General features: G+C 48.4%; 1 protein-coding gene across 1 annotated transcript in view; it reads left to right on the top strand.

Annotated features, from left to right (window-relative positions):
* BCAS3 (breast carcinoma amplified sequence 3) overlaps window positions 1–24164 on the top strand; it is a 66574-nt gene that overhangs the window by 39613 nt on the left and 2797 nt on the right. Inside the window, exons 2-3 of the mRNA XM_006899470.1 lie at window positions 2416–2567; window positions 23253–23343. Coding sequence (XP_006899532.1) covers window positions 2416–2567; window positions 23253–23343 — 243 coding nt within the window. The remainder of the gene's footprint in view (window positions 1–2415; window positions 2568–23252; window positions 23344–24164) is intronic.

The raw sequence follows: 24164 nt of genomic DNA, 5'->3' as shown, positions 1-24164 counted from the left end.
AGAGGCCTGATCTTGCCACAGGCCCTGAGATCTCTCTACCCCTAAAGAGGTGACCTGCTCAGATATACAGGCAGGGGAAGTACTCACATTTTATTACAATTCCCTACTCTGTAGATCACAAAGTATAGGTGTCTGAGACAGACCCTTCAGAACAAAACAAGAGCTGTAACTCTTAAACTCAACAAATAAGATGGAGGTAACACTAAAGGAAAGCACAAAATCTTGGCAAGAACTTTGCTTCCAGTCTCTTCACTCCTTAGGAGACAGGGCACATTGTTAGTTCCTTAAAAGATGGAAAGGGAGGTGTTACTTAACATCACTTAATGAGTAGGTGGTGGTGGTGGTGCCGGTGCCGTAGAGTTGAGTGTAACTCATTGCATCCCTGTCAACAACAGACCTGAGGCTTGCTCTATCCCGCACCATCTTCATGACCTCTGATACTCTCAAGGCCATTGTTATAGTCATTGTATCGATCCATTTTGTTGAGGGTTTTCCTCTCTCTGACCCTCTGTCTTTCCCTGCATGATGTCTTTTTTCCAAGAAATTGTCCCTTCTTGACAAAAATTTCACTGTTCTGTCCTCTCAGGAGTACCCTGGTTGCACTTCCTCCAAGACAGATTTGTTTGTTATTTTCCAAAAGAACAAGACTTCCAAGTCCATGGTATAGTAAATACTCTTCTCTAGCATCATAATTAAAGCATTTCTTTTTCTCTGTCGTCCTTGAATAAGTGGTTCTATCAAAAGCTATCTGTTCTTTGAAACCTGAGTCCCTTTGGGTCGTTTTAAATGTTGGTTGAGTGTCAGCTCTGGGTGTGGCACTGCCCATGCATGACTCTTGCACAGTCTACCTGACTCCTCAGCTCCACCTTCTGAGCCTCCGTGATGGAGAGAGAGGTGGCATAGGGCACCTATCCTTACCTCTACATCCCACCTGACAGGCTCTTCTCAAGGAATTCACTCCCCCGGGTGGGCCCCTTATTGGGAAAGATATAGATGCTTCTCATTGCTTCTCATTCTCCCAGTGCCAAGGAATCTACCCACCAATTAGTCAAGAGATAAATCAAAAAACCAAGCTTGGCTGATGAAATTCAGGAGCCAGTAGTGACCCTTGCCACGTATAAATCCCCACGGGCCAGCCAAGAGCCTTTGTCTGGTCGGGAGAGTTCAGGATTATCTGGCCCTCTTTGCTGATGTATGGAGTCACCGGCTGTCGGAGTGTTTACTAATGGTTATCACCTCAGTGCTTTGGCCATTATCAGAGGCAGGGCCGCCTGCCGGGGCCGGGGCTCGCACCCTCTCTATTACCACCTGTCATTGGCAGAGAGTGTGTGCTGACACTGCCCAGTCCTGACAGCCTCGGGAAGATAGTTTCTGACGGCTGATCAAAGAGGAGAAGCAAGGCCTGATAAAGAGTATGTGCTTCATGTACTTTTAACTTTGGGAAACATTGGCATTTGCATTTTCCCCCAGTCTTCCTAGGGCTGGCAGGAACCAAGGCCAATAAATGCCGTGGATTCAGTTACCTAATCGCTGGGGAAATGGTATGTGCTTAAAGCAACAGAGCATGACTATAATCTCCTTCTAAAGGAGAGTGGATGAAATAAGCTTTCACAGAAGACTTGCTGTATAATAAAGTAGAAGGGTTTAAATTTGGACTTTGAAGTGATCTTGCATGCAAAATCTAATCTTGGCATTCAGCAGAACATCATGTCCTTTTTGGAATTGGGGCATAGCTTCAGATTAAAGCAAGAGCCTTACTTAAAGATGCTATCACCCAACTGGATTGCGGGCATCTCCAAGATGGCGCCTGAGTTATGTGCATGTCCCTGGGTGACTAGGAGACTGTATATTGTGGAGTAGAGCAAGTTCCAGGCTGGAGTCAGGAAATCTAACATCTTGGACCAAGTTAGCAGCAAAATTGCTTGTTTGATCTTGATCTATTACTTCAGCTGTAAAATTAAGATATTAGATATAGGATGTAGAGGTTTAGAAAGCTTCCTTTCCTCTCCCTCCCCGACTTAAACAATATAACCTTTTCTTTAAATGGTATTTTAGGGAGAGTACCATTGTATCACACAGAGAAAAGTGGGTGTTTTGGTTGGATTGAGGAAGAGAGTTCCCTGTCCCAATCTCAGCTCCTAAAGAAGTCCCAGAGGACTTCAGGGGAATGCTGAAGATTTAAAAAAAACCCACTCATGAGTGACCTGAAGGGAGCCCCCATGAGCTTCCTGACCCAGGACCGCTGGAGCATTGCATTGTATTCTGTATCTGCCATGTTACACATGTCACAGTGTTCTCCTGCATTCATCCTGCAAAAGGGACCCACCGCCCAGAGAGGAGTTAGTGGCAGGTGAGCAGAAAAAGCCTACCCTCTGACAGTGTGGACTCAATGTCGATGTCCCCTGTGCTCCACAGGTACCTTTGACCGGAGCATGACCCTGCTGGAGGTGTGCGGGAGCTGGCCGGAGGGCTTCGGGCTGCGGCACATGTCCTCCATGGAGCACACAGAGGAGGGCCTCCGGGAGCGGCTTGCTGATGCCATGGCAGAGTCACCAAGCCGGGACGTTGTGGGATCTGGAACAGGTAAAAACTGACATTAGATTTTCAGCCTGGCTTTGTTATGATGGCACCTGTTGCCTGTTGATACAGAGCTGCTTAGTCAGATAGATGTTTGTTTTAACCATTTGTTTCTTTAGTCCCCTCTTGATCCTATTTTGGAAGTTCCTGTTGTTGGGAAAAAGGGGAGTTAGTTACCAGTGGAACTGACACTTTGCACATGAAATAGCACATACAAAACCAAAACCCAACCAGGATAAATACAATTGTGTAAGTGTCTCCAAGAAGGAAAATTTCATAAGGGGAAGGATAGCCCTGGGGTCACTAAATTTTCCAGCAGTCCTTAGACACTGGGCACTACTGAACTCCAAGTATCACACCTTCTTCTGGCATGCTTGGGGCTTTATAGCTTGGCGATGATCAGTGGGGCCTGTCAGCCTGCTGGAACAAGTGTAAATCAGGGAAACCTGGTTTGAGCTCCTCAGACAGCCTTTCCTTATGCTTCCTTTTGCACTCTTGCATCCGAGAAGATCCAGTGATGTGAGACTGGAGTTACTTCCTAAAATTCATAGAGCAATTGGAAAACATCCTAGATGATGCGTGAACCCTGCCCCAGGCCGACCCCACGCATGTACACGTGCATGTGCACACATGTACACCCAGGTGTACGCTCAAGAAAGACTCCAGTCCCTCCAGCTGCACACAACTGCAATACAGCCTGCCTCTCCGTTTCCCAGATTCCCTCTCCATTCCAGGTGTCTGTGCTGCTCCAGCCCAGCCTTTGTCCCTGAGAAAGACTCCATCAGGCCTCTTTGCAGCTTTCTGAGCTCGATAGTAGCATTTTATTGGGCTAATCAGCTCCCTGTCCTTTCCTTTCAAACTTGCTTGAATTCCCTTACACTGTTTTTCTTTGACTGTCAATTTTTCTGTCCCTGATTCTTATGCCATCCTGGAAGAGTGATCCCAGTGAGGAGAGACCGAAAACCCTGGGACAGAAATTAGGACCAGCAAATGTAGAGAGTTGAAGCTTGTTTTTTTCAGGGTTTAAAATTCCCAACATTATCACACAAGCTCCCTCGACTGTCACTTCTTCCATCTTTTAGGTATGTGGGGTTTGTGCATACCAGCACTCCACCTCAATTCGAAAACTACTCCAGTTTGTAGGACCATGTCATCATACCATTATTTTACCACCTACATGCAATTTTCTGGGGCTCTAACCCTGTTTTCCTTGAAAGATAGCTTAAGAGAGAGAAACGTTTCCCTTGCTAAACCTTGCTCATGGTGTCTGTGGGTTCCACTCAGCTGCTTAAATGAAATTGGAGGGTCCAGTTCACCCAGAGGTACTTCAGAAGAAAAGACCCATGGGCCTACTTCTGAAAAAGCACCCATTGGAAACCCAAGGGAGCACATTTCTACTTGGCATTCAAACGGCATTGCTGTGAGCTGATGGCGACTCATCTGGAACTGGTCAGGCCTTGTGTACAGCAGTCTTTTCTCCTGCAGCTCTGGGGTCACTTGCCCACTTGAGTCACATAAACTGGAGCCTGGTGTCACTAGCTAGACTTGCTCTCAAGGAGCCCCCCTCTTTCAAGGGCTTGAGGAGTGGACTGGACCGCCAGTCACCTTCCTCAGAGGTCCCGAGAACATCTTGGCTCCATCAGCAAGCATCTCAGAAGGTGCACTCAGTCTGAGTGGTGGAACTTCAGCCTGGCATAGAGAGTTAGTAACCTGAGCAAAACTGGCAGCAATTCATCTGCCAGACAGCTGAGGGATTCAGAAGGATATTTGTGGCCTTAAGCTGGTTCATGAAATAGAAAAAGAGAGAGAGGAAATTAAAACTGCATAACCCCACAGGTCAGAGAATAGGAGACTGACTCCCTTTTTTGAATCTTCTCTTCAAACTGTCCTCAACAAGGATTCATTTGATTGTCTCAGACCGTATTTTATGTATGCTTTCTTTTTTAAAAACTCTGCCCTCTGTTTTAAAGAGCAATTTGCAAAGCATATCTTGTAGAAGTGGACCTGTTCCCTTCTACTACTGTTGAGAATCACTTTTCACATTTTACAACTTCAGGAAAAGTATCCGTGTAGTAGCACAGTCCAGACTCTTGACAAAGGGCAACCTGACACGAGTGAGGCATACCGATCCCAGTGCCAGCCTGCTGCCCAGAGATGCGCAGAGAACCCGATGTAGTGTGATGTGCTTAAGAACTTCCAGCAAGTTGACCTTTGCCCACAGCAACCTCTCAGTCCTTCTTCTCTTCCCACAACCCAACTTGTCTAGATGCCTCCTTAGGACAAGTACTTAGTGACATCAAGTATTTGCCTCTCTTGGGGACTCATATGAACCAGAGATAAATCAGTTCCTTTAATGCCTTGTAGTAGGCCCTTCATATAGCAGTCAGGTTTGCTGGCCTCTTTATCAAGTATGAACAACACACAGAGACCAACTCCAAGCTTGCTCTCATGATCCCTGACACTATCTGCATAGTGCAGCACGCCTCACTGTTACATAGGTTTAGCCAGCTGGTAAATCATTACCAACCAGCTTCACAAAAGGAAAACCCTGATATGTAGAGTGGGCATTTTCCATAGTGTGATTCATACTCTCAATAGGATGTCAGCACGCTCTACCAGCATACTGCTGGGAAGCTATACTGTAAGGCAAACACTTATAAAGCCTCCCTGTTCAAAGAATAGGAGGCCTGTTGGCACCACAGTTAAGCGCTCAGATGCCAACTGAAAGGTCTGTGGTTTGATCCTCCCAGCCATTCAGCAAAGAGGCCAAGTCGTCTGTTCCTGTAACAGTCTTAGGAAGCCCTGTGGGCAATTCTCCTCTGACCTGAAGGGTCACTACCAGTTGAAGTTGACTGCATTGAAACCCATACCCCCTTCATTCCCAACTCATTAGAAATGCACAGTCCCAGCTAAACTGAAGTAGAATCTGCATTGAACTACGCTGCTGGGGCTCCTTAACGTTTGAGAAAGCCTCTCCAAAACATGATTGACCTATGAGACAGTGTTCTATCCCACATCGTCACTGCTGATCAATTAGTCCAATTAGATCACATGTGTGATTTACAAGTCCAGCTCAAAATTAACTGGCTGAAATGCTTTCTTGCTAATTTCCTCATGCCCCTTGGCCTTTTATCTTTCATCATTCCCATTCAGTAAAATGCCAATTGAAGGTCAATCAACTTACGTTCTTTTACCTGTGCTGCTAATTCTTTAGATTACTGCCTCTGCAAATAATTTGGCCTTTCTCCTCCACTGAACCCTGGTTATCCGAATGTATTTTCCTATACCACCACCCCCTCTACCCTTCTCAGATTGTGCTTATCTTTTTCTGCAGAAGGCAGTACGTTGAACAGTGCCTGGCACATAGTAGGTGTGCAGTAACTAATTATGGAACGGATTCTTTCACTTACAAGCTGTGCCATCTGCCCTGTTTTCATTCTCTGACTCTCCAGAACTCTGGTCCACGTAGAGCTTACCTTCTTGTTCTCAAACATGAGTCTATATTAGTTGTTTGGGGTTGGTTTTTTTGTTTTGGGTTTTTGTTTCCATTTTTTTGGTTTTTGTTTTGTTGGGTTTTTTGGTCTTCTTTGATATTTAAGGTGATTCATGTGCTTAGCCCATCATTTTCAAATCAGTCCTTTTCCTTCCTTGTGAATACTATTTCAGACTTCCCCAATTCCTTGCCCTACCATCTCTCAGAGAGAAAACGATTGTTACCATGTAAGAAATATGACTTCCTGCCATCCGGATCCTGGAGGTCCCAGCACGCACATTCATCTTTCCCCTTGCCTGCAAGTTCAGTTTACTTCCCCAGTGACCTTGTTGACTGTGCCCTGTGTTCCTGGAGTGCTCTCGGCCTCGTGTTTACCACACTCTTTTTCCGTTTGCCTCTGGCCACTTCCCAGCCCTGTTTCTGGGTCTTCCTCCTCTGTCAACCCGTCAGTATATTCTTAGGGTCCTATTGTGATTTCCTTCTCTTCCATAGACAGCAGTCTCCTCTGTGTCTATGGCTTCAATTACTACTCATAAACTGATGACTTCCATCTATTGTCCGGGTTGGCTTTCTCCCCTGTCTCCAGAACCCTCTATCCAATCACCTGTCAACACTTCTATACACTCAGGGTCTTACTCCCCAAGTCCAGGTTCACCCCATCTCAGTACCAAGTCTTCCATGACCAGATGTTGCATACTCTCCTGGTTCATCTCTCCTGCTGCTCTGGGCAAGATCCAGCCCCACTGAACACCTTACACACACCCCACCCCAGCCCAAGGGTCCCTAAGTGTGCATGCTCTCTACCCGCCAGGCCTCTGCACATACTTTTCTTTCTGCTTGGAATGCTCTGTCTCTCTGTCCCCTTCCTCTCTCTCAGGCCCCTCAAAAATAACTTGAGTAACTCCTGCTTAGCAGACATTCCTTTCATTATTGCCTTTCCTAGAAAAATCAGATTTTTTAAATAAGCAAAATATTTCCTTACATCAATAGTTTTGTGTCTAGGTAAAGATAAAATCTAATACCAAAAAAAAAAAAACTAATAAGCACACCTGGTCTTATTATTTTTTTAATTATGATTTGAATGAAAGTTTACAGGGCAAATTAAGGGTTTTTTCAGTCAACCATTCATACATAATTTGTTTTCTAACATTAATTACAACAGCCACAATGTGTTCACACTTTCCCTGCTGCTTGCTTGTAATTCCAACTTCCCTTAATCCTCCTGCTTCTTGAATTTAGGGCTTTATCCCTCAGTAAATCCTGCTTTTACCTATACACTCTCTTTAGACTTTAACTCCTTCAGGCACTATTTGACCAAACCTTGTCTTTTTATCCTTTCTCCTATATCTACTATTTAAACCCCCTGCCTCACGCAACAGATTCTGATCATCTGTTTAAAGTAGTCTTTGCCTGTTGTGTTGCAGGCAAGACTCCTTTCACTGCTTTTGATTCAAGAGCTCACTCATTTGGCTCTCAGGGTGAGCACAGGTTGTCTGTTCCTCAGGGCTGTTACTTCCCAAGTGTCTGGGCCCCTTGTTTTGTTCTCCAGGAAAAGTAGGAAAGAGGATTCATCTTTTCCTAAGATCTTTTTATCAGTTTTTACTCTAGCTCAGAAACAGTTACCCTTGAGGTCACACAACAGGATCACATCTTTGCTTCTTCATCTTGGCTGGAAATACATTTTAGGAGAAGGAGCAATAGAAGACACACATGTGTGAGACTGAGCAACCCAGAGAGAGGGGAAGCAGATGTGGCAAAAATTGGTGAATATAGCTGAAGGGCATATGAGTGTTTGTTGTTTTATTAATTCAACCCTTTTGAGGTTTGGAAATCCTTAAGAAGGAAAGTTAGAGTTAAAAAGATACTATCCTAGGAGTTCTGGTGGCTTAATGGTAAGAAGCTGTGCTGAATCCTGAAGGCACGTGGTTCAAATCCACCAGCTGCTCCATGGGAGAAGAGTTGGCAGTCTCCTCTCATGCGATTAACTGTCTCTGAAAACCCGCCAGAGGGTCAGTTGTGAGTTGGTTCCAACTCAACAGCAAAACTACAACATAAATATATAGATATACATACATAGATATATACACACACACACATACACACACGTGTGCATATGTGTGTGTGTGTGTGTGTGTGTATGTGTGTGTGTGTATCCCTACAAGAGGAGGAGGAGAAAGACATTTTATTTCCTGACCCAGTTCACTCATATATACAAAACTTTAACAAAATAGTTTTGTAGACAATAATGGATTATTTCCATTAATGGATACTTTCAGTAATGGATACTTTCTGTTCTGTTTCTTTTTTAAATACAGCCATGATCCACTAAATTGATTTTATAATATATTGATGAATTTCAGCCTACCATTTGAAAATCAGGTTTCTAGTTTACTATGCTACACCTGAGTTCCCCCAATTGTATATTAATTACTCAGCAGAGAAAGCTTTTCAGGTGTTCCCAACTCCAGCTCTTTTAGAAATTTCTATCAGTAACTTCTTTTATTTATGTGGGGCTGTGCCTTTATTTCCTTCTTAACACTGGAAGTACAGCTTTCAAATGATCCCAGGGCAGTTTCACTAAGTTAGTTGACATAACTTGTTGATTGACTATGCTTTGTAAAAGATGAACTAAAAAAATTATATTGATAACATCTTTCCGTCTAGAACTATAAAAACTAAGTTATCAATAAATATTAGCTATTGTTGCTAGAGTTATCCAGGTGTGTTCAGGCACAGACAGCCCAGTGTGTTGGGACTCTTCTGTCTCAGTTATCTAATGTTACCTAATGTTGCTATAGCAGAGGTGTCACAAGTGGATGGCTTTGAGAAACAGAATGTTATTCTTTTGCAGTTTGGGAAACTAATAAAAGTCTAAGTTCAGGATGCCAGCTCTGTTGGAAGATCTTCTCTCTCTCTCTTTCTCTTTCCTCTCTCTCTCTCTCCTCTCCCCCCCCCACCCCACCCGTGTGTGTTTGTGTGTGTGAGAGAGATAGATAGAAGTCTTATGTTGATTACCATGTACCCTGGCCTTTCTTGTCCTATCAAGGAGCTTCTTAGAACAGAAGTTCAGGCCCAGCAGGACACACTCCACTTCTGGCAGTAATTTCTTGGTAGTACCAAGGTCTTCTTTTCTCTTCTTGCTTTCCTACTCTTGTCTCTTGTAAGATAAAAGGTGTCATAGATGACAGGTGAGGAAAACTCCCTTACATCTATCTGACCAGGACTGTGCTGCTTTCTACTTTGAATTCTCTTGGAGCTGTTCGGTTTCTCAAACATCAGGGATCCTTTCTTGGCATCCATATTATATAGTTACATGCATCCATTTTGGGGGAACACAGTTCAATCTTTGACACTTTCTATTTTAAGATTAGTTTCTCCAATGGTTTGGAACTCCTTCCTTTTCTTTTCCTTATAATACATAATTTTATTTTGGAGATTTCTACCATAAATGGAAGTAGGGTTTTAGCATATAATGATCTCACTTATACCCATAATGAAGTTTCAATAACTATCAAGTCACCCTCTCCCATCCATGTCCCATTACACCCAGTTAACAAGGAGTCTTTAAAAAAAAATACTGGAACTCCATCTTGCTGAGTGGTTAGGAGCCAAGGCTGCATTTTTTTGTTAGGAACCAGATCTCCCCACACATCTCTATGCCCCTATCACAAGGTGCCACATAATCAAGTCAGGATGCTTAGAAGCACTCCCTTCACTTCACTTTTAAGACATCCTTACTCTCTGGTCATTGCCATACTCAAGGTAGATAATTTATCAGCAATCATTATAGAAACTCACTAGCCACACTGGACTTCATAGGCCAGTTCAGAAGTGTAACAATTGCTAGGATTTTCTCCATCCCTCAGATGAAAAATCTACTGCTTCCAAAGGGAGAATGCAGTTAGTCCAGCCCCAGGGTAGCTGCACAGTGGTGACCAGATTCTCTGCAAGCCTGTGGAAGTAGGAACCCAGTTTATTTTCACAACAGAAGCCTCAGGAAGCTGGATAAGTGACACTTAACATTTGTGGGATCTCTAAGATTCTCAACACTATGATCTGATACTGGGGGGATGCCACCCCAGCGAGTGGGTCTCCTCTGTGGATTTCGACTTTGCCCCCAGATTCCTGCCCTGAGTCAATCCAGAGGCCACATAGGCTGACAAAGCACCTACTTTTACAGTTGGGGCTCCTAGCTCCACAGTCACATCACCTGCCACCATGCAGCAGCCATGCTGCTCTGATCTTTCCATGGATTCTTCTCCTTTTTTTCCACCATCTGGCTTCTCTACACATTGACATCTGTTCACAAAGAATATCCTTGATAGAGTTAGTCTTTTGGCCGCCTACATCTTTTGACCTTTCTCCTCTCAGTAATGAACCAGTATGATAGTCCGTGAAACCTGGTAATTATTTTTCCCCCCAAGTCATACATAGTCCAATGTGAAGCCCCAATCTTCTTCCTCAAGAAGGGTGAAAAGGCTTTGTCATTTCAAAGCATGACTGCTGGCTCTCTTATAAAGAAAGGCTGTGTGTGGGCTCATCTGGTTAACAGGCCTGGTTGCCCATCGCTCTTACCACTGCCTCTTTGCAGTGCCCTTTAACAACTTAGGCATCAAGCTTCTTTTTCACTTAAATGAACATTGCATTTTCCCTCCTCCAACAATGCCTTCACCGAATGTTTTTTACATCTTATCTCTGTGACCTCAGGGATGGGCTAGCACTTGCTAGATGTCGTTGCACCAGGCAGGCTCTCCATCTCCTTGGACCCTGGAGAAGCCACTGCTGCACTTGGGAAGGCACCCAGGCTACACTGTGAGTCTGGGCCTTGAAGACTCCTAGTCCTCAGCTTCCCACACTTAACAGAGCTGAGCAAGTAGAGAGCTGAAGGGTGTGGCCTTTCCTTGAAGACAAAACTACAGAGTCCCTCGTCACAGCAGTGGCTGCTGGTAGGAGTGTGGGATCGTGGTGGGAGCTATAGAAGAAGTAGCATGGGGGTTGCTGCCCTTTGCATCTCAGTTCAGTGTCAGGTTGCCTATTCTGATCTGTTCCGAATCTGAATCTGTTTTTGTTTCAAGCACTTCCATTTTTTCCCCTTTCTCTCTTTTTTGAGCAATATTTGGAAATCCTACTTGAGAAATAGGGGACACTTGTGACCACTGAGCAAATAAATGCCTTTACTCCTTTGGGTTCCTCAGTGAAATGAGAGACAATCAGTAAATGTAGTAAAGAGCTGCCCACCACACCTGCGAGGTCCTGACTTCAGTATGAAGAACTTTGTATATATCGTCTCAAAGGGAGCCCTGGAGCGCCTTTTAAACACTCTGCTGCTAACCAGAAGGTCTCCAGTTCCAAACTACAAGCCACTCAGTGGCAGAGAGATTCCACACTTGGAAACACTATGGAGCAGTTCAGCTCTCCCCTGTAGGGTCACGACGAGTCAGAATTGACTCCCTGGCAGTGGGACTTTGGTTGATTTATATTCTCTCATTAACTTTTCTCAACAATAACTATAGACAGACGTGATCACCTCCTGAGAGGGTTCTGTGCTTCAGACTCAGTGCTCAAGGCATAAATGCTCCTAATCATCACAGCACTTCCAGCTCTTCAGTCTCCAAGTGAGAAGATGAAAGATCTATAGTGAACCATCCAAGATAACAATTCAAAGATGTAGGATTAAAACAAACTGTGTAGAAGTTTAAGAACCTGTCAGTGTCACCTGCCCAGTCATACTCGCATTGGTTCAGAATAAGGAAGGATCCTGAGGAGGCTCACTGTTGGCCCCCTTCGTTTTTCAGTGTCTCTGCCATAATAGCCAAGACTGCTTGCTGTGATATGTCATGTCTCTCACAGGCCTTTCCTGCCCTCCTTTTCCAACTTGAGCTCCCAGTTCTTCTTACGCAATCACCCTTTCTTCACAGTTCACCCCCCCACCTCCTGACAAAGCAGTCGCATCATCCACGTTGGTTGTCCGCCTGCTGCCCTTCCCCTGTGCCCGTTCATCTTTGTCGTCAAGTTCAAATCTCACCTCCTCTGTGCAGTTTTCCTGCACAGGCAGATGCGCTTCCTCTCTCCTCTGAACTTCAACACCACCTAAGACTTGGCCCTGCATGAGTAGTGGATGCTGCCTTTTGCCAACTCACACAGTAGATAATTTCCTTCTCCATGCCGAGGGGGAAAGGGCCAGCTCAGGTGGTCCCTCAGCCTCTCCTCACCCCTCCTGCTCTGAGTGTGTCTTTAACCCACTTTCATCAGTTCTTATTTCTGGCCACCTCCCTGCCTGGCATCCAGGATGAGAACCTCACTAAACTCCAGCTGATTGAATGTTTGTTGAATGACTAGATGAGCTTTTGTGGCCTCTGAAAGGTGACTGAAAGCCAGCTAGAGAAATTGGGGGAAATAGCATGTTTAAAAGACACACTTCCTGGCTGGATCTCAAATGTGATTTTAGATAAGTTGTCTCTGTCTCAACAGAGGCTGCTGGAAGCTTCAGCCAGTAGCTGAGCAGAATGGAATTTAGGGCTGGGGAGCACTCTGTGCGTTTTTCTAGTTGCCTGCTGTCTACTCTGAGCTCTTTAACCCAAGCTTGCTGACTGACTTCTACCACGGGAAGGAAGGTCCGCGTGTACGCTCACTGGCAATCCTTCACATTATCGGACAATTCTTGTGGAAAACTAACAAGCTGCACAAATGGGTGGGGAGGGCGGCTGGCTCGGGAGCAAGGGCCCTTCTCTGAGGCATTGACTTAGGTAACTGGTTAACTAAAGGGAGGCCTTCTCTCTGTGCCTCCTCCTGTGCCGGGGAGTTTGCTTGGAACCAGTGACCTTTCTATGAGGTGTGAGATCTGAGCAAAGTTGAGCGCAGTCATGGATGGTTAAACCCCCACCTCTCCCTGCCTCTGCCCCCTCTGCCTTCCCAGGGGATGGTCAGAGGTATGCAGACCACCTCCCAGCTGGTGACAGAGAATGAAAGTTGGAAATGATCCTCTGACCCTTTAGGAGTCCTGAGTCTCAGCTCTTAGACATAAATGAAAGCTCTATCCTAAAGAAGACCAAACCCAGCTAATCTGATTGAATTTGGGACGCCCATACCAGAAACAGCTGCCCAACCTCTGTCTTATGGTGACGTCTGCCTGCTCGCTCCTCTTCCTACCCCACACCCACCCTCAGCGACCTGCAGGCCCCACTGCATGAGACATTTTTGTTTGCTGGCCGATCCCTCAGCACCAGGCTTCACAGACCTTCCCAAATCCCTCCCCCCCATATGTTTTATTTAGTGGAGCTCAATAGCTTGCAGTCCCGTCCCTATGTGCACTTAATTGAGTTTGGGGAGCATCGCCATCCAGTTGCTTCATTTGTTCAGGATGACTATTTCCATTCTGGGCCCCCTGTGCTCAGTTTACTGGCACGTTCCCATCGTCTCCAGGCTCCAGTTGGCCAGGCCAGGCGTGCCATCTCCACTTTAATGTGTGTGACTGTTTTGGTGCTGGCCTTAGGGTGGGTTGAAGGGAGTGTCTGCTAAGCTTACCAGGTCCCTCCTCCATCCGAGCATGGGCTGGGCCCTTGGGAGGATTGGAACTCCTTTGGTTTCATATTTTATTCAGCCCCAAGCCACTGAGAGCTGAATATGAGCATACAGTTGGGCCTCTGAGCACGTCTCTGGGATCTTCTTTAAGCAGCCCAGCCGCACTGCCAAGCAGCTTTGAACTTCGGGCCTGGTTTCTAGATCGTAGAACCCAAGAAGCGGAAGAAGACCTGAGGGGCTACCTAGGAGGCTTGCTTACTTCCACACCCTTCGCTACCCCAGCCCCACCCAGTGGTCAAAAATTTAGGAATTCTATGGGACAGAGGAATGGAGGAAAGGATTGTACCAGTTAAGGGCCAAGAAGGAATGTATAAAACCGTAGGTGTGCTCTGCCCTGGAGCCGACTGTGGTGGAACAGGCCTTGAACACCCCCTCAGGCAACACTCTCTGCCACCAAACCAGATCATGAGCGCTCTGCTGTTGATGCTCTCCTGAGGTCCATTTCCTGGTCGTCTTTAAAGAAATATTTTATTTTCAATACAGAGTCACCCCTTGATGTAGCAGTAAAAAACAGCACCCCTGAGAGACACATGGCTGTGAAGTGTTTTGGTATGTAATTCCTGGCTTTGCCTGTAGGGAAGGCTTTGGCCCGCTGCTCTTTTTCCCCTCTGGTGGTCACCCCCCAACCCTCTGATGCCCAGACTGCAGAGGCACTGGAGTGCCAGCAAGGGGTCAGCTCAGACAGGCGGCCCCTCTGGCCAGGCACCGGCTGGGGACGGGGAGTCGCTGCTGTCCTTCACCCAACAAGAGTTCCTTTGAGAACTCCACTCCCTGCCCCCCACTTTTAAGATGGAAGTCAAATTTTCGGATTCTGCTGTGCAGAGCAGAGAGGTCACTAGGCTCTAATGCATTTACCATTGACTGCCCCTCTTGTAGTGCGTCTATTAGTGAGTAATTTGATTTGTACCTATTCATTTGCAGTCCCTGCAGGAGCCTGGAGCTGGCCCCTGGTATAATTGGTGCTGTCTCTATTTTTACATCATTAGATTAGCCCCGACTCCTGGCCACTTGTTGTCTGCGCTTGTCTGTCCATTTATACAACCTAATGTAACACAAAATTCATTACTGATCACATTACTTTCAACTCTGAAGCCAGCCTTGTGATAAACATTTGGTTAACCCCTTCCCACCCGTGGGAGGGCTGACAGAACAAATGCATTTCCACTCGACAGGCGAATCAATATCTTAATACACCAAAGTGGAATTGCATTTCTAGATTTGTTATTCCTCCTGGAGGAGCAAATGGAAAGACTCGTCTGAGCTAGCTGAATTGAATAATGAATTGAGCCCCGGCACCAGCAGCCAGTCTGTGAGGAGCAGCACAAAGGCGAGCCGTGCATCAGCTCAGCCTTTTTCATCTGGACAGGCGGCACCACAGCAATTCATTGAGGCTGTGAGTCCCTCCTGGCCACAGACTGCAGCTGGGAGAGTCCAGACTTCAAGGGACCTTGAAGAGAGCAGTGGAGACCCTGGTTACCTTCCCTTACTGTTCCCTTTGCTGGGGCTGAGCCTGAGGCAACTAGACTAAGAACTGGGTTCATGTCCTTTAAGTCTCACTTTTGTAAGATTTAAATGCTACCAGACACATGGACCTGGCACTAAATCCCACCAAGAAAGGAAGTTCAAAACTGTTTTGATACAGATACAAAAAACTTCCTATTTAGAGACAGATCAGTAATGTTGGGATTGGTTGGTTCAAACCAGCTTGGGTGTGTAAGTGCCTGTCCTGGGTGCATGTTCTTTGGCACACCACGTGTGCTTGGTCTTCTTTTTACCTCTCTAGTCCAGATGTTTGGGGGCAGCTCATGAGACTCTAGCTGGGGAGCTGGTTGAGGGTCCAAAAGGACCTCAGCCCAGTCAGCTCTATTTCATCTAGAAGACTTGCCTCTGCTCCCACCCAGTTATTCCCTCCCAACCCCCATTTGTCTCTGGGTAGCATCTACACCCACTATAAGTCATTAACTTGCAGCTGTTTGTTTCAAAAGGAAAAATGCCCCCCCACTTATTAAACTCTCATAAAGCCTGTACCACAGTGATTAGAAAAATAGGCGTAGAGGAAGTAGAATGGAACCCATTACCATGAAAGTCATAAATCCCTAAGTAAAAAGGAACCATAAACTGAAGATACTCGGTCAGGAAGGGGAGCTGGAGAAAGCAGCCACGTCCAGGGAATATTCTGCTGGAGTATGGGGAAGTCCTGAGTGTGAGGCCAAGAGGGAAGGTCCCTGAAGCGTCAGGCCACCAAGGAAGACACCCTCCTGTCACCAAGGACTGCACCCTGAACCCTGCTATCCCAGAAGAGACATGGGAGTCCTTGAGATTCCTTGAAAGCATGGATACTGAGCCTATTTGACCTTTTCCGTTAAGCTGATTCCCCTCTAGTCCCTCAAACATTTTCTCATGTCTCGTGCCTCCCTGCTGCGTGTATTGTAGGCAGGGGGACAGGGATGGTCATCGTAAGGCTTCAAGGTGAGAGCTCAGAGAATATAGGCAAGTTGCTTCTGCTCGCCTCAACTACAGGCTTGCATAGTCCATAGGGAGTTGTGTTGCTAACCCAAAGGCAGCCCCTCGCTGGCAATTTGAATCCACTAACAGACTTCGTAAACAACATGCCTCCGGAAACTCTGTGAACTTTGATAAATGTCGATAGTTATAGAAAGGCTTCAGGCCTTTTGTTCATAGGGTCATTATGAGTTGTGCTCGACTCAAAAGGCAGTCAACAACAACAACAAGAGCAGTTCATGGGAGAAAGATGGGCAGACTCCTCCCACACGATTTTTAGTCTCCAGAAATGTGCAGGATGATCAGCTGTGAGTCAATTCCATCTGGACAACAATGAGAATGAGCTCTGAACCTTAGGAAGCTCCATTTCCCATAGAGGGGCTTTGAGGCCAGGTCAGGGCATAAGTTTAAAAGAAGGGCTCCTCCTCCTCCCAAAGACCCCAGAATTGTCCCTCTCAAATACTTCCTGTGGGAGGAACTGTGAAAAGGGATCCTAATGGTTGGGTTTGGATAGACACCCCTGCATCTAGGCAGTAGAAGGAAGGACACTGGTGTGTCGCTGAGGTGAGCCTGAGGCCCAGCAGTTCTCTCCTGAGAGCTGGGGAAGACCCTCTCAGGAGATCAGAGGCACCAAAGTCCCGACCAACTCCTCATGCACTAACTTGCTCAGCAAGTAGCTAGCCTGTTGCTTTGACCTTGGCCATTAATCCTTTCAGATGGAGAAGTGGAGCTGTATGTGTGTGTGTAGGGGGCTGTTCCACACTGACCCCAGCCCCTTAAGCTCTAGAGGCAAATAATAGCACAAGTTATTGCCTTTCGAGAATAGGACAGGGAGGTAGAATGGAGAATTGTAGTACTGTGCAGAGAGAGGAGTGGGTCACTGAACCAGAGACTGTGATCTGTTCATCTCAGTGGAAAAGAGGAAAGCCACATCTTACCAAACTCTTCCGTTGCACTGTAGAGAATTTAATTACATTTGGACATTTGAATGAGAACCAGATGGGGCTCTGGCCTGTCAGGTTGGCAGCGCTCAGGGAGCAGTGTCCCCCCCCCCCGCCCCCTGCCGTCTGCAGGCCCCTGTGCTATCTCATAGCTTTGGAGATAGCTCAAGAAGACCCCTGCCTGGGAGCTCGTGGCTGGACTTGAGGAGACAGGCAGATCAAGGGCAGCTGCCAGACACCTGGTTCAAAGGGAGGGTTCGCAAGCCCTGTCTGCTCTTGGTAGCTGTGCAGAGAGACTGTGCTCTCCAGCGCCTGAGACAGCCTCTCACTAGCACCCACAGCCACATGCAGATGCACAAAGAAGGCATTTCACAGCCTCCAGGCCTGCGCTCTGCAACACCAGAGTCAGGTCTGCTGGGCTCCAGCTGAGTCTGCCTTACATGACATCTGCCGAAGCTCAGCCCCCGGGTGTGTCAAGGAACTAGTCACAGAAAGAGCACTTCAGACTCACGCCTGGGCAAAGAGCTCATCCCTTGGTGCCTCTGCCCACTTAAGACAGCAGAGATGGAAAAACCATCTCTGAAACTATTCTCACCTGGTGCCACTACAAGAATAGGGGTCCCTTACACATGTTTAATGCTTGTTCTGCTTCTTAAAGCTCCTTCCTACCCTCTTCTCATTAAAATTAATGCACACAACCAGTAGAATCACTAAAGCAGACCCTACCAATCCTGTAGGGAAGACGAGAAGTGAAGTGACTTACCCAGGCCATTCAGCACGTCTGTGAGAGAACAGGGCTGGGCACAAGTTGGCCTCTTAATGCAGCCCCCCTCCTCCTCGTCATCCCAAGGAAGGAGGTCTGAACTTGAGCTGTTCCCACGCCTGATTGATGTTACAGTGTGGCTTCAGCCAAAGTTATAAAATACCTCCAAATCAAGAGAACACGAGCCTGGTCAGGTCAGCTTTTCAGTCCCCCCACAATATGTTGTGACAGCATTGATTTCCCATTGCCTTGATCAGGATGTAGTTGCATTGAGTGGTTGCTGGGCATGGGTACCAGCCCACCTGGGCTGTGTGGGTGATTGATTCATCTCTCCTCTACTTGAATCCGAAACTTGGGGGGGCAAAGGTAGGGAGGCTTGGGCGACATGGTTTTCCCAGGAGTTGAGTAGAACAGCTTTTCTGGAGTCTTCCTGGGGGCGGGTGCAGGGGTATGACTGCTACAGGAGGGATCTTGGGAAGAAGAACAGTAGCCCCCAGCCAGGCTGATGCACCTTCTCAGACACCACCCACCATCATTGCTCATCAGAGTTCAAGGCTATGAAGGAAGATCTGTTAGCAGCTCTGCATGGAAATTAAATGCATACACGTGCGCACACATACACACACACGCACGCGTACACATAGTTGGTTCCAGCTGATGGAGATAGCATGCACTGAGAGATCATACAGCACTGATGCACATGGGATGGGACTCTGATAGGGGTCCTGGACCTGCCAGACTTTCCTGCTACGATCCCCTCATCTTCTACATCACCCCTTTGTTCCCTTCATTCCTCAGGTCTTCCTCCCCCCCCCCCCCATCTATTCTCCCCAAGTATTCCAGCCTTTTCCTCTCCCATCATCACCCAGCCCTACTGGTCCACCAGTCTCATCTCCCATCATCACGCAGCCCTCCTGGCCCACCAGAGAGGCATGAATCTAGCCGACCTCTAGCACCTCCCTTACAATATTAATGCCAGTTTGACTTGCTGTCATGGACAGTGTGCAGAGGCCTAAGGACATTCCCTGTAACTCGCAGAGGAAGGGGAGATGGGGAAGATGGCGATGTGACTTTTCCCCAGTTTTTCCGAGTAGAAGCAAAGGCGTCCAGAAGTTTGTCTCTTCCTGCTCTAGTTGGGTCACAGCTTTGACTTTGTAAAGGCAGGGAGCTCCCAGGTGGGTCAGTGAATTCCCCTGAGCCTTGGGTCTTCCCTACCTCTTGCTGAGTCTTAAGGGACCTGTACATGGCTACACTGGCCAAGGAAAGCCTTTCAGGCACCCTGAGCCAAGGAGCCCTAGAGATTTACCTCCGTGATTGGGGCTGAGAAGGCTGAGCACAACATGCGACAGTCTTGTCCCCAGTTAGAAGCAACAGGAGCTGGATGAGGATGAAAGCAAGCATTTTTGTGGGAACTCTGTGGGCTGACAGAGACTCTGGCTGGGGACGTGCCATGCCTGCCTGCCCACAGACTTCTACTCAGGAGCACCAGCCTGTCCATGCTAAGGCCACCGAAGCATGCAGTGTCACTTGGCCAGGGAGAGGCCTTATGATTCAAATAACCAGGCCAGAGTAGGTCCTGCTTCTCATCTCCTTCCTGGTTTCCTGAAGTCCAAACCAGGATCCCCATTATCAAAACCAAGAGAAACCTTTTCATCTCCAGCTCCTGAGCTTAGAAACCTGTCCTCCTCCCTTGCTCACACGTGCTCGCTCCATCCCTGCTGGAGGCGAGAAGTGACTTCCTTTCCAGTGCCCCCAGTCCCCAGAGCCAGTGCTCCCAGGACCTCCCTGCAGGTGGACACAGAGGTCCTGTGGCCCTGAAGCCTGAGAGGGGTTCCCACAGGGTGAGGGTGCCTGCACTTCTGCTAGGGGAGACTGGGAGGGGAGGCTGGAGCCAGGCAGCCAGGGAAGGTGGGTGTGTCCGTGTCAGTGGAGAAAGCCAGGCCTCCCAGTAGGCTGCCTCCTTTAACTGCTGCACTTTTAACCTCCTCAAAAGTGCCCTCAGGCTGAGGCTGGCTGTAGACCAGAGTGTGGTCTCTGAAGGGCTGTGGGGGTTTGCAGAGGCATCTCAGCAAACTGGTCTCTGTCTAGCTGCACAGACATCCTCCTTCACGCCCAGGACTGCTGTGGGACAGGCCCACCTTTTCAGTGGGCATCTAGGCCATCTAGGTTCCAGCACTAGGAAGCTGCCAACCCTGCTCAACCTCTTAGTCCTCTCTGCAGGCCCTAGTTTACATAGCTGATCCCAGGCCCTGTTTGCCAGGAAACTGATTGCTTTAGATAGACTCTACTCAGGTCCCTGCTGAATACACAGAAGTCCTGTGGTCCCCTAGATCCCTCCCCAGACATCACATCAGAGGAAGGTGCTGGAAATTCCTAACCTCTTCTTCAAAGGGCTGCCTCTCACCTTCCCTCATTCCCCCTCCGTGCAGATGGGGACAGAGCCTTTCCTATGGGAGCAGGCAGTGGGCGAGATGAGGCAATGGGCTGACTGCTGTGTAGCCATCCACTCCCCTGAGGTGCTGATGAGCCCAGCTCAGGACAGGGGCTTAACCACAGGGCCTGCTAGAGTGGAAGAACTGGGAGGTGACTGCAGGAGGGAAAATCAATGCCTGTCAGCAGGGTTGGAAATTTATTCTCCAGCCTGAAAAGGGTATTTGCATAGAGCAAGGAGGGAAAAGAAAAGCTGTAAACACATGGCTGCCATCTTCCACCCTGGCCCATTTCTTGATTAAAAAGAAAAGAATCCTTCACAAGCACCAACAGAGGCCGAGGTGGCAGGAGTCTGGATGCTGGGACAGGACCCTGGAGTCCTGTGCATCATCACAGTGACTAATACAACTGTCACAGCGATAATGGGAGTTTGCTGAGTGGAAGCTTGAAGCACTTAGTGATGCTCTCTGCTCACATTATCTAATCACCCTGTGACATCAGCGTTATCCTCACATTCAAGAAACTGAGGCACAGAGGGATGCACACAAGTGGCCAGGAGCCTCACCTAGCCACTAACCCTTTCTCTCCACTGCCTCCACTAGTTGGCAGGCATTGCCCCAACCTCCTTGCCAGGCCCGGGGAGGCAGGGGGCATACCAGATGAGAGAACCTGCTACCTTTTCACTGCAGGAAGTGGGGAGCTGTGGGTGCTGGGCAAGACTCAACCCTGAGGTCCAGACCTCCTCCCACTAGGCAGCCTGGGTGGTTAGCTTGAGACACGGGTGTGTGGTTGCAGCCAGAGCCCAATAAAAATGCTCTACTAATCCCGTTAATGAGCAGCATCGTGAAGCTCTAAATGGACAGAGCAGGGCTGGCTGGAGCCTCTGAGGAAACGAGAGGGGCCATGCAGTAGACGCTGCCCCTCCTACGGTTGGGGGAGGTGCGAGGCTGCCCAGAGGCTAAAGCAGCCACTGGCTCCCCAGACAGGCCTGCACACAACCACCACTCACTCCTAGCAGGTCCCAGAGAAAGGCCTCCCGAGGCTCTGAGCCTTGTGCTCACCTAGAAACCCACCTACCAAGCCAGAGGGTCTTCCCTCGGGGTCTCTGAGTGGTCACTGCCCTGCAGCCTGGGGGAGCCCTGGGCAGTGCTGAGTCCAAGCAGAACTTCACATCTGATCTCTGTGGGCACTCCCTCCCCACCCCTCCCCAGGTCACCCTTGGCTTCTATGCCCTCAGTATGTCACTCTCCCCAGAGACTTGAAAAGAGGCCTTCATGCATTCTGTCCAGCTTGTCTCTGGCACTTGGGCGGCAACTGGATAATGCACCATGGTAGCTGGGAGGCAGAGGAACTTCCTGGATGTGGAGATCCCCAGCCACCTTCCCAGACAGCAAGCAGGCCCCTGCCTCTCCAGGCACAGCATGGCCATTAGGGAGAGAAAGCAGGGGAACCTTGGGGACCAGCATCCCTGAGGGTAAGTCCAGCAAAGGCCAGACCAAGGCTTCCTCAACTTCAGTTTGTCCAGTGCCCTCTGGTGCTGAGGAGAGGCGCCCTTCGGGGGGTGAGGTGTCATCTTCCCATCTCCAGCTCTGTCTGTACCCAGGCAAGGCCCTGCCTCATAATCACCACACCCAGCTCCCAGGGGTCTGTGTCTACTCCTCTGGCCTTTGCAGAAGGCTGCAGCATCCCACTGTGGGGTCCGTGAAGTGATTATGTTGGCTGTAAAAAGACTCCCTCCCTCCTCTGGAGGGCAGCCTCCCACGTACACTGAGAATGACCTCCACCCTGTGTGTCTCCTTTGGTACCCACTCTGCAAACCCATTTCTACCCACTAGAATCCTCACCTCCTCTGACACCTCAGAACTTGGACCAGCTCCATATGCATGGAGCACCAGAGGATCCAGCTTTCTTGTTCGGTTGCTTATTTCCTAAGAGCTGATATTCATCCCATTGTCCCCAAGCCGCCTGTATGTTGCCCAGACTGATCCATGGCTTGAGAGGCAGCTGCACATAGCAGCTGGTTTTCACTAAGGCTGGTAGGGGATAGAGGGGCATAGCCAGTGATGGGCCACCCGAGGCCAGTCTCAGTGATCCTGGAGATGTCACTGTATCAGTCCCAAGGCTACACAGCCCAGGACTAATGGCCTCTCCTTGGTTTTGCTATTTGTGAGATGGGGAGACCAGCCTCCACCTTCCTAGGGCATGGGGTTCCTGGGGAATATGAGATCTGGATAAGATTATTGGCTGTCTGAGATGAGTCATTTATCTGAGAGCTATTCCTTCCCCCCCTACGAGACTGGGAAGCGTGGAGGACAGTCTCTATTGTGTTTCCCCTCATGGACCAGACTCTCCATCCACTCAGGGGGAAGACTGTAGGGGATGCTTCCCTAGCTCCCAGCCAGAGCCCAGCTCTGTCCTGCAGTACCAGCAGGTTCCTGGTGGACATTCCCCACAAGTCCACCTCAGCTACAGGAAAACTGCCTAGACCTGAGGGTCTTGAGAGTGGGAGACAGAGGGCAGCAGCCTAGAGGTGGAACACCTGTCATCAGTGCGTTAGAAGGCCTAGAGTTATCTCTGAGAATGGTGTCTCCCCTCTTCCCTGTCTCAGCAATCCACCTGCATGGGCCCCAACTAGCAGTGCATGGGCCCAGACCCTTCTCTCCCTCTCCCCAAAGCTGCTCATGCTCAGTGTGTGGCCCACTTTCCTGTCCCACCTCCACGCTGAAGGAGGTCCTGGCTCCATCACACAGTTCATCTCTGGGGCCCCAAGACAACTGGGTTCCCCCACATGCATGTCACCACCCTCCTTCCCTGACTGTGGACTTCTGCCCCAGCTCACCCTCCTCCCAGTGTGACCGCCCAGTCTTCTCACTCCCTTTCTACCTGCTTGCCGATATCAGCATACCTCTTGATCATTGTCCATATCTTTCCCAAAAAGATTCCTCAATGCTTTTCTTTTCAAAAGGGAAAAAAAAAGGAAAAAAAAAACAATGCCAACAGCCCAGCGTCCGTGAACAACCCAACAGTAACAAAGCATGCGTTCGGGATGGAGGAAGGTAAGGCCACACATTTCCATTTGCCGCTTGCTAATAGGGCTGGGCGGCCGGGGTGACTCTAAGGGGAGAGACTGTGTGCACCCCTGATAGAGCTCCACTTCACACACACAACACACACAGACACACACACACACTCACTCTCTCTCTCTCTCTCAGTAATTTTCTTGACTTAAGCAGGAAAAGGAGAAAAGGGTTGAACAAAAGGCATGTCAAAAGTTCCCAGGAAACAGCCCCAGGATTACCTAGCCCCTGGTTTTTCCTGTTAGTCCATGCTGAAGAATGAGCCCTGCCTCTCTTTACCACTTCATTAATTCCCTTATTCATTCAAGAAATCTCTTTTGAGCACAATTTTCCAGGTCTCATGGCTAGCTCTAGGGAGAGTGAAATGAATAGGACACAGACCCTATGGCTCTGTCATCTACATGGGAGACACATGTCAGCGAATGGTGCACAGGGTGTTAGAAGGCCTGGGGTGGGATTCAGTGTGGGACACAGAATCACAGAGGGGGCCTGGCTTGCTTTGCCAGCGGACAAGGAGGATACACAGGCACTATAGCTAAGCTTGGGAAGATGAGGAAGTGCCCTGGGGACCAAAAGAGACTGTGGTGGGCTTCTGCATGAAAGATCATGACTTGAATTCCTCAAATACACAGATGATCAGAACAGAGCAAATGATCCTAGAAGGTGGGGCATGAAGGGCTGCCTTAGAGTGCTGAGGCCTCGGAATCACCTGAGGGGTTTTGAGGAGTGGAGCTGGCAGGCGGTGGGGGTGGGGGTACTGGATGAGGTTTTCCCTGAAGACACATCACATTGGCTGTGGC

Source organism: Elephantulus edwardii, unplaced genomic scaffold (genome assembly GCF_000299155.1).
Source record: "Elephantulus edwardii isolate Elephantulus edwardi_28Jun2011 unplaced genomic scaffold, EleEdw1.0 scaffold00257, whole genome shotgun sequence".
NCBI lineage: Eukaryota > Metazoa > Chordata > Mammalia > Macroscelidea > Macroscelididae > Elephantulus > Elephantulus edwardii.
Note: the sequence above shows the minus strand (reverse complement) of the source record. Positions and strands in the feature narration are given on the sequence as shown.